At 46.8% G+C, this 10,888-nt stretch overlaps 1 protein-coding gene across 1 annotated transcript; it reads left to right on the top strand.

Annotated features, from left to right (window-relative positions):
• Nucleotides 1-3,007: 3,007 nt before the first annotated feature.
• On the top strand, nucleotides 3,008-10,578 carry LOC126989271 (kielin/chordin-like protein). Its single transcript, XM_050847919.1, has 16 exons — nucleotides 3,008-3,218; nucleotides 3,908-4,207; nucleotides 4,572-4,700; nucleotides 4,983-5,129; nucleotides 5,254-5,482; nucleotides 5,744-5,935; nucleotides 6,318-6,512; nucleotides 6,743-6,934; nucleotides 7,249-7,443; nucleotides 7,678-7,875; nucleotides 8,028-8,429; nucleotides 8,543-8,731; nucleotides 8,838-9,032; nucleotides 9,118-9,312; nucleotides 9,662-9,769; nucleotides 10,076-10,578. The coding sequence occupies exons 1-16, from the start codon at nucleotides 3,122-3,124 to the stop codon at nucleotides 10,194-10,196; spliced, it is 3,084 nt and encodes a 1,027-aa protein (XP_050703876.1). The 5' UTR covers nucleotides 3,008-3,121; the 3' UTR covers nucleotides 10,197-10,578.
• Nucleotides 10,579-10,888: the final 310 nt, after the last annotated feature.

Genomic DNA, 10,888 nt, shown 5'->3' on the forward strand with positions numbered 1-10,888 from the left:
GCCACCTCTTATTCTCCTCCTCCTCTTCTTCTTCATTTTCTCACATCTCTATATTAGCTCAGTTTTTATGGCCTGCTTTTCCATTTTTCCATGTTTCCTCTCCTCCTCTTCTGGTTCCCATTTTCTTTTTCCCCTTGCTTCTCTTTCATCTTCCCTTTCCGCTAAACACCTACTTCTGCTTTTTCACTTTTTCTTTTCTTCTTACTTATGTTCTTCCTCTCCTCCTCCTCCTCCTCTCACTTCCTACTTTTCCTTCTCCATCTCCTTTTCTTTTCTTTTCATGTTGCCTTTCTCCCTACTTCTATTATCCTCCTCTTCCTCATCTTTCTCTTTCATCTACCTTTCCGCTTAACGCCCACTTCTCCTCCTCCTTCTCTTCCTCTTCCTCCCAGATATATTTACCCTTACACGTAATTAATGGCGCTGATACTGCCTCCTCGTGGTCCAGGTGACTCAGGTGAGGTGGCCAAAGGTGAGAAAGTAATTAAGCCTCAGTCAGGTGTTCAGGCCTTTAAAGGTTTACGGTCACGAGAGTTGATTAAGGTAACGATGGAGGAGGAGGAGGAGGGAGAAGAAGAAGAAGAAGAAGAAGAAGAAGAAGAAGAAGAAGAAGAAGAAGAAAAGGAAAAGAAAAAGAAAAAGAAAAAAAACGAAAAAGAAGAAGAAGAAGAAGAAGAAGAAGAAGGAGAAGAAGAAGGAGAAGAAGAAAAAAGAAGAAGAAGGGGAGGAAAAGAGGAAAAGAAGAAGAAGAAGAAGAAGGGGGAGGAAGAGAAGGAAAAGAAGAAGAAAAAGAATAAGAAGGGAAGAGAAGAAGAAGAAAAAGAAGAAGGAAGAGGAGGAAGAAGATGAAGAATAAGAAGAAAAAGAAGAAGAAAGCAAGAACAAGAAGAAGAGGAGGGGGAGTAGAAGGAAGAAGAAGAGAAGCAGAAAAAAAGGAGGAGGAGGAGGAGGAGGAGAAAAAGCAGTTCCGTGAAGCAGAATGGCTGGACTCACACATTCAATAAATAGCCAAATCACCATTATTTTCCATACCATTACTGTCATCACCTCTTAATCATGCTCATCACTGCCGCTGCTCAATCAGGATCATAAACAATCCAATAAGTGCGTACGTAATCAACCCGCGGAAAATGATATTGTTACCCCTCATAAAGAGTTCCAGGATAGTTTTTGAGTGGAGCAGTGAGTGGGTGAGTGACCGAGGCCTTGGAACACACAAGCCCAAAGGAATATTACCCCGATAAAGCGTTCAGGATTTAGTTGGTTTTGAGATCGAAGCAAGAACTCTAAGCGATAAATACACTTGGATCTCACAACCCCCCAAAAAGACTATTACCCGGAGAATTATAGTTTAGGATTTATTTGTATTTGAGAGTGAAGCAAGAGGTTGGTGAGTAATAAAAGCTTCAGTACAGTTACGGTATAGATGTAAGGTACTGAGAGATCGGTAACATGTTTAATAGGTAGTGCGATATACAGTATTTTATTTCGTTTATTCTTGATGACATATTTTTCATCTCATTATATTTCCATACTTTCGATCACAAGTTTTTCGGGCGCTGGATACTATTTTTTCTGATCGGTAATTCTGTTTTTCTTCTATTTCGTCGACTCATTTGATTGGTAATGCTTTTCTCCTTTAGCTTTTATATATACTGAACTCTCGTAATATCTGTTCTCATTTTTAGCGCATTACGACTATTTCACAAGGTCACCGAGAAGATTAGCCGGATTTTCATTGGGGGACTATCCAGCTCAAGGCGCAGAAGTCGGGTAAATCTATCACTAGGATCACAGAGCAGTCCTCGAAAATCCCAACAACGTCTACTTCTCATTTTTAGCACATTACGACTATTTCACAAGGTCACCGAGAAGATTAGCCGGAATTTCATTGGGGGACTATCCAGCTCAAGGCGCAGAAGTCGGGTAAATCTATCACTAGGATCACAGAGCAGTCCGTGAAAATCCCAACAACGTCTACTTCTCATTTTTAGCACATTACGACTATTTCCCAAGGTCACCGAGAAGATTAGCCGGATTTTCATTGGGTGATTATCCAGTTCATGGTGCAGAAGTCGGGTAAATTATCACTAGGATCACAGAGCAGTCCGCGAAAATCCCAACAACGTCTACTTGTCATTTTTAGCGCATTACGACTATTTCCCAAGGTCACCGAGAAGATTAGCCGGATTTTCATTGGGTGATTATCCAGCTCAGGGTGTAGAAGACGGGTTAATCTATCACTAGGATCACAGAAGCAGTCCGCGAAAATCCCAACAACGTCTACGAGAGGCTTTTCAAACATGCGAACTGAGGCGGCGATACATGTAAGAAATCGGGCCATAGTGTATTGCAATGATTTTTTTTTTTTTAGCAAAGGAGACAGATCAAGGGCTTAAAAAAAAGAAAACAATAATTAAAAAAAAAGCCCGCTACTTACTGCCCCTAAAAAGATTTGAGAGGTGCTGCTGTTGACGTCAGATATTCGTCTTCTCTGGCGCCACATTCACTCAGCTAACTCTATATAAATATTGATACACTTAACCACACCATTTCAACATACTACGTCCCACTGTTAACTGATATTATTATTATTATATGAGACAAATCAGGTAGAAAGGGAGGAGTGCGGACACTATAAGCTGCCTGTTCAGAATCCCCCGAACACTTGAGACGCCGAGGAAGAGAAAATGCAAGTGGAAACAATGAGAGAAGCAGAAACAGGAGATGACATAGAAGATTACAGAAGTGGAGGGGCCGAGGGGTGGAATACTAAAATACACAAACAAACAAACATGAAACAATCCGCAAAAATACTAATTAAATATCAACCTGATGTGCATTCTACCTATCTAACAACCTTACATAGTTCAGGACGTATCTATTTTGAGTAAAGCAACGAATCAACCAGTGAGTGAACCAGTGAGTGAACGAATGATGGGTCCTTCGCAAGCCCCGGCAGAAGCTTCATCAGGCAGGAAGGAATCTGAATGGGCACAGTCCTGCTTGTCTCGTCTTGGTTAGCGGCGGGAAGTGAGGAGAAGGCTGGGGCAAGGAAGCAACGATATCGTGTGAAGGATTGAAGGACTGTCGAGGGATACTGAAGGAGAGAATTTTCATCATGGGGGGCGTGTCGCTTACCCCTGGGTGTATATGGGGGTCTCTGCTCCCCCTGGTGGCTGTGATGTCCCTTGGTGCGGCGGTCCCAGTGGTGTTCCGTGAGTGCATGTTGTGTTGTGTTGGGGTTGGAAGTGACGTGTGTGGGAGTTGGGGATCAAATAGGTTTTTAGTGATGGGGGTGGGGAGATTGTTTTTTCTGGGGTGGAAGTGGAGTGCGCTTAATTAGATGTCTATAGGTAATGAAGGTAAAGGTAAAGTTGGGAGCATAAGGCATAGGTGCGCGTGGCCTCGGCGTTAATTAGTCACCGTACATGTTTTCTCGTATAGTTTGTGATTGAGGGATTATGCATCTTATAGGGTGGAAGGGGAGTACCCGTAACTAAATTGTACCTGCATTGATGAGTCGGATAAGGTTCATATGTAAGCATAATGTATAGCTGCGCATGGTCTCTGTGCTTATCTGTCACTGTCTTATTTTCTAGTTTGGTTTCAGTGATTCGGGGGATTATGGATTTTCTAGGGTGGAAGTTGAGGGGGATTATGGGTTTTCTAGGGTGGAAGTTGAGGGGGACTATGGATTTCTAGGGTGGAAGTTGAGTACGCGTAACTAAATTGTGCCTACATCGATAAGTTGGGTAGAGGTTGAGTTGGGAGCATACTGTATAGCTGCGCCTGGCCCGTGTTAATCTGTTACATTGCCTAGTCTTTCGTTGTAGAAGCAGCTGTAATTTGCGTTTTTTTTTGTGATTTAAGTTTGAAGGTGATCATGCGTTTCAACCCTTTGCAGATGGAAGACCTCCGTATGTACCACTACCACCAATACCGCATCACTACGATCCCCCCGCCACCCCGGACCCCGACACATCCCACTCCACACTCTCCTTCCCCATGCCTCGTTCCGGCACCACCAACAGACCACCCACCCCCTTTACATTACATCCCACACCGCCTCGCCCTCCCACCACCCAGCGACCCCACTGCTGGAACCCCGAGGAGTGTTGCGTTCACCCCTACGACTCTGAGAAGTTCGACGAGTGCTGTGAGGAACACGGGTGCTGCCCTACTGAGTGCCCTGTCACGCTGCCGGGTAAGTGTGTGGGTAACTGGAACACGTTACGCCTTGGCGAACAGTGGATGTATGTAGTGGTGGATGTTGGGAAGGGATTAATCTAGTCGGGTGTTGCTGGTCTGGCTCTATCACACACTGTTGGTTTTATGCCTTGACTTTGTGGTGGCGGAATTTTTAGGCATTCTTGAGGCTTCGAAATAATAGCACTGGGGCTCAACTTGGTATTTCTATAATCTAATCTGGTTTAAAGGGCTGTATGAATGCTTTGGCGTTTCAATAGCGTTTCCTTAGTGAACTGAACATATGTATTGGCGTTGGTGACTGAAATAATGTCCAGTGGAATTGTTACTTGGGTGTCTTAGATAATTTTTTTCCCGCTTAGGTGGCGTCCTGACCCACACGGAGCGATGTAAAGCCTGGGAGTGTTGCGTCCACCGGGAGGGCTCGCAGAATCACCAGGAATGTTGCAAAAAGCACGGCTGTTGCCCCTACTGCGGTAGTGTGTCGTCAGGTGGGTGGGCGGAGGGGGCCTGTGCTACAAGCGGAGTGCGGAGGTTTTTACGGATGGGGATGGATTTAACTAGACAGCTATTTATATTTTGATAAACTTGACAGATTCCATTGACTTGTGTGGACTTCTTAATATCGAATGATTTTAAATGAGAGACTTCAAACTAGCATGTGGACTTGTTAGTGTCAAAAGTATTTCAAATGAGGTGATTTTAGTGTTCCGTCCGTGGTTTAATTTCTTTGCTATAAATTTTCTCACGGCTACAAATGCTTTCTCCTCCAGGTTGCTGCTACAACGGCCTCAATTACGCCTTCGGGAGCATAGTGCTGGACCTGCCCGAGGTCTGCCTCCAGCTGGTCTGCGCTGCCAAACTGATTCCACACTTTCCTTACTTTGTCGCCACCATCGCTCCCGTCAAGACTTGTTCCTGTGAGTATGAAGAAACTTTAATGAATCTAATTTGCTTTATCCGCGACCCGTCTTGTCTGCTGCTCATATAATTGCTTGTGCTTTACATTGTTATTGTCCGTTAAGTTTTCCTTTTTGTATACAGTCACGGACATGAGTGACGCGTGCGTGGGCTGCCCCATCCACCAGTGTGTGGACAAGACAGGGCTGGTGCGGGACGAGGGCGACAAGTGGGAGCCCTCGCCGTGTACCCAGTGCGAGTGCCTCTTCGGGCGCGTCACTTGCAGGAGTCTGTTTGTAGATTGTCGCCCGCCGCCACACCCGGGCTGCATCGCCATGCCCGGACCCTGCTGCCCCGTCTACCACTGTGATGAGTACGTTGGCCGCTGTTGTTCCGGCTGACATCGCCTTTCGTAATTATTCAGTGCAGGAAGGCAGGAACAGTAACAGTGACTTTAAACCTTTAATGTTTTATCTTGGGCATTTTAATGTATTTTAGGTTTAAAAGTGATCAGTGAAGGTTCATACTGCTGAATCATTAGTTGGGTTAGGATGAACGTATAAGTGAACCAGAAAGCTTGTCTTGAAAGAACTTTAAATATAATATAGGATATCTTTTGTCCTTGCCTTTCCAGCGGCTGTATCGACAACGGAGTCTTCCGTCCCTTGGGCAGCCAGTGGCCTTCGGCTGACCCGTGCCTGGTGTTTGTGTGCGGCGAGAATGGCGTGAGCCGTGTCGTGATTGACTGTAAGCCGCCGCCGCAGCCCCACGAAGGGTGTCATCTGCAGCGTGTGGACGGCCAGTGCTGCCCGGAGTGGAACTGCAGGTGAGTCTGCAAGCTTTGCCACTTTTATCGAAGTTTGTGGCTGCCGTCGGAGGTGAGGAAAGCTTTGCGGATGTGGTTTACTTAAGTCTTAAGATGACTTGTAGTTGGGGATGGGTGGACATAATTTCGCAATGTTTTCTAATTGTACAAAACGTGACTAGGTAGCTAAAGGCTGTGATAAGAGGTTAGGAAAATAATTTAACGGGTGGAAGGATAGTTTCTGGATGGTTGTTCTCTTACCTCGGTGCATTACACCCTGTTGGGCTGCTTGCGTGAACCATAGACTGGTAAAATATTAATCTTCCTAAATTCTCTTCTTTGCATTGTTTATTTTTCTAAATCTCCTAAATGATCCTCTGAAGGACTATTTTCTTTGTTTCAGTCGGTGTCTGGACAGTGACGGAACCTTTCACCCTCTGAACGACGTGTGGCAGAGCGGCCCGTGCCTGGTGAAGGAGTGCAGGGAGCGCGGCGTGGTAGTGCGACCCGTGGCCTGTCCGTCTCCGGGAGACCCGCCGCACCGATCCTGCTTCCTTGGCGTCGCCGAGGGAGACTGCTGCGAGGCGTGGCAGTGCGAGTAAGTTATTGTAATTGACTTTTTACTTTCTCTGTACAGACCACAGTGTGAAGCAACGTAGAGGTGGTGGTTGCCTGGTGCAGTTCTGTCATTAGCAATCAGGACTGATGCTTGAAGTTGTCCCCCTAGAGATAATTTTTAATAATTGTTTTAATTATTTAGAGTTAGACCCTTTTTTTTTTTTTTTTTAGCAAGTTTCTGTCCCGTGTCAGTATCTCAATCCTTCCCAGCGGTTGTTGGGATGGCGGCGTGCTGCACCCCCCCGGCGACGTTTGGTCCTCGGACGACCCCTGCTTCAACCACGTGTGCACCGGCCAGGGTGCGGTGCTGCGGCCCGTCGACTGTCCAGACTTTCCGAAGCCCCACGAGAGCTGCTTCGAGTTTACACCTGAAGGAAAGTGTTGCCCGACCTGGAACTGTAGGTGCGTGCTTGGCTTGTTATTCCGAAGATGACGTGGGAGATTTAAGAGTCCTTTTATTCACGTGTTCCTTGTGTTTTTTTAAAATTGAGGTTGCTTGATGTCTGAACTATTGATTTATTTTCAAGTTTCCTTTGCATGTTTAGACTTTTACTTTAATAGTCTTACTGAGACTATATCCAATATTACTTAATCTTTATTAATTTTCACTGAGGCTGTATATGAAAACCAATATTGATCCCATATGATATACTTTTGCAGCTAATGAATAAGTTTAACCCTTGCCAGTCATGAATATAGTTTCCTTTCGTCCGCAGCGGGTGTCTGGACTCTGAGGGCAACTTCCACCCGCAGTTCGAGGAGTGGCAGAGCAACCCGTGCACTGTCCACGTGTGTCACCTGGACGGCATCACCACCAAGGCGATCACGTGTCCCCAGATTGGCCCCGCCCCGCACTACACCTGCCACACGGTGCCAACGGGGAGCGGCTGCTGCAAGGAGTGGAAGTGCGAGTAAGGGTTTATGGATTTACCAGCGTCTTGAATTTGAATTTTATGCTTACAGAAGATTACAAAATAGGTTTAGTCAGTCTAAGATCATCTCGGGCGCGTTAACCATTGAGATTGTGGTGGGCAAGAACACATTGCAGAGTTCATTCTTAAATACGTATCGCTCAAAAATTTCACTTGGTCTGACGCAAGTTTTAACGTTTAATGTAAATTTCGTACATCAAACTCTCTTCCTAGCGGGTGTTTCGATGACAATGGCCTCTTCCACACGCTGGGTACGGAGTGGGTGTCTAAGGAAAACCCGTGCAAGAGGCTGAGGTGCACGAAGTCTGGCATAACCTCTTTCTTGATCGCGTGTGACCCGAAGCCGCCGGCCCACGAAGGGTGCTTCCTCGAGTCCGTCGAGGGGCAGTGCTGTCAGAGGTGGAACTGCAGGTGAGGCGCTGCAAGACTGTTAACAGTGTTACGTTCACCTCGATCAGTGTGTTAACACTGATCTTGAAAGCTGTTGGTTAGTATTACTATTGAAATACTTTCGTTTTACTCTACTTTCGCCACCTCAAGCAAGCTTGAAAACTTTCTCCCAGTGGTTGTGTGGACGACGATGGAATCTTCCACCTCTTGTACCACGAGTGGAAGACTGACCCGTGCACCACCCACATCTGCACGGAGAGCGGCATCCAGATGGCCCAGGTGTCTTGCCTGCCCCCGCTGCGGCCACACACAAGCTGCAAGCTCGTCTCGCTCCCCGGGGTCTGCTGTCAGGTGTGGGACTGCAAATACGGCCGGAGCTACCTGGGCTGCCACGAGGACGACCAGTACTACGAGGATGGGGAAGAGTGGACGACGGACGACCCCTGTGAAAAGCGCCGTTGTATGTCCGGCACCATTGCCACGGAAAGTATCTCGTGCTCGATGGTGGAACCCCCGACAGCTAACTGCTTAAAGGAGGATCATATAGAGGAATGCTGCCCCACATGGAACTGTAGGTAAGTAAGTGGTGAAGTAGTGGTCTGTAATTGTGGGTTGTGTAATGCTATTGACTTTACAATGGAATTAATCTAATTTTCCCAACCAAAAGATGGATTAAATTTTCCCACAGCGGGTGTGTGGATGATGATGGAGTCTTCCACAAGTTGGGCGAAGAGTGGAGCCCCAACCCATGTCAAATTAACTCTTGCTCCGAGTCCGGGATAAACTATATATTAATAGACTGTCCCGAGGAGCATCCCGACCCCGGCTGCCACCTCGTGACTGATCCCGACGAGTGTTGTCCCCGTCAGGAGTGCAGGTGACTGTCTCGAGGTGATGGGGGGGTAGGCTAGGGGGTAAAGTTTTGTTGGTTCTGATCCCGCGACAAACTGTACGGCTAATGGCACAAATTTCTTCCTGGACAGTGGCTGCGTGGATCAGCACGGTGACGTTCGACAGGACGGCGAGGAGTGGCCCTCCAGCGACCCGTGCCTGGTGTTCAGGTGCGTCCTCGCGTCGGTGGAGCCACACCTGGTCCAGTGCAACGAGACTCGCCCGTCCCTTCCAATCTGCTTCCCGTCCATAGAGAAGGACCTGTGCTGCCCGACCTGGAACTGCAGGTGAGACTATGAAGCTAGGCATACTGAAGTTGGAGTACTCCAAATTTTATCATTAGTTTTATACTCACTCCACCCATCCCCACAGCGGCTGTCTGGACAAGGATGGAGTGTTCCACCCCATCGGCGAATCGTGGCCGTTCTTTCCCTGCGCTACGTTAACTTGCACGAGTGAGGGCGTGGTTACCGCCATCCAAGAATGTCCTGGCCCGCCGCACCCAGGCTGTGTCCCCGAGCCTCTCCTCCCCGACCAGTGTTGTCCTGAATGGCGCTGCAACCAGCCGTAGGTGTCCCAGGCTCTGCTAATGTAATTAAATTAACAATCTTCCTGTTAAACTTAACATCTTGAGGATTCTCATGTTGGGGAATGAAGCAGACTGATTCGTAGGCTGGGGAAATTTTTCGGTTTGATATATTTAAGCACCTTGACTTGATTTGGATTTTTGTTCAAATTTTACTGTGCTGCTCCACTGACCGGGGTGTGCCGCGGTGCCGTGCGGGGCGTCACCCACCGCCCAGGACGGCATGTCTCTTATTCAGTATCTGAAATTAGAGCAGTCTTTAAGTAATGGCATTGCAGATGTTAACAAGTCCGGCTGTCTGTAGGTAACACGGGTGCGTCTTTCCCTCAGGCCTTACAAACTTGACTGTTCCAATGTGGGATGTCAAGGACCGCCGGCCGGCCACGACTGCAAACCCCACAGGCCCCCGGGACGCTGCTGCCCCGTGTACCACTGCAGGTGAGCCTCTGGGCCTTTAGGAGACACTGGTATCTTCTTAGGTTTAGGGGGAATGGAACTGTTACTGTCCAATTTAAATTTTATTTGTACGGCTTCACATACAAAATGGTGTTTCTATCATACTTCCAGTATGTGATTAATAGAAGCCTTCTTTGGACTTTTCATACTTTATAATTATCATGTAAAGCATTTGTGGGGTCAAACTTTATAATTATCATGTAAAGCATTTGTTGTGGGGTCATACTTTATAATTATCATGTAAAGCATTTGTTGTGGGTTCCTTATGCAAGTTTTCATCCCCTGCAGGTCTAATAAGCCTCTGGATGAAAAATGCGCCGCCGTGTTGTGTTTAGGCCCCGAGCCCGGCAAGACCTGCACGGCCTACACGCCCGAAGGAGAGTGCTGCCCCGTGTATGACTGCCAGTGAGTAACTTGGAGGAAGGACGACCACTTGAGACTTCTATTAAAAATCCCATAAACCTAAAAAGTAATAAGATTAAGTTTTGTCTTTGTGTGGTCGTGATTCCCTTCCATAGCTACTTGTAAGCTTTAACAAGTCTTCTCATTCCGTCGGCCAGCGCTCCACCGTCCCGCCAAACCTAGCAAATGACAGGATCGAGTCTTTTTGGCTCTGGTTGTTACTGAGAATGAACCAAGTGAAAGATCTATACATCTTCCATGAAGGTGTTCTGATGCACTATCCTCTTCCCGTCGTGCCGGACGCGTTAGGGTGTTGTCCTTGCCAGACTAGGCCAAAGAAATTATGTAATTTAAGTTTGTTAGTTTGTTTAATACATATAAGAAAATTACTGTAATCTTTATTTCCTTACAGATGTGGCTTAAATAAAAAGTTATGGATTTAGTTAATTACATAGTACATTCACTACAGTCGGTTGTGGTCTTCAGGATACTTTTGAACAAGAATAGGATTGGGAGTGTTCAGCCGAACAAAGAAAGCTTCTCTTTAGAAATCTAAATGGTGCCGGAAGAGAATAAAATGTGTATGTAGGGCAGCTGGCGGGGGGGAGGAAGAAGGTCGTGGAGAGGGAATTGTAAAGAATCGCTGAGCGAAAACAGCCTGTTGAAAGCTTCAACTTTTATGCTGTATAGGTGGCGGGA

This window comes from Eriocheir sinensis, unplaced genomic scaffold, assembly GCF_024679095.1.
Source record: "Eriocheir sinensis breed Jianghai 21 unplaced genomic scaffold, ASM2467909v1 Scaffold112, whole genome shotgun sequence".
Taxonomy (NCBI): Eukaryota; Metazoa; Arthropoda; class Malacostraca; order Decapoda; family Varunidae; genus Eriocheir; species Eriocheir sinensis.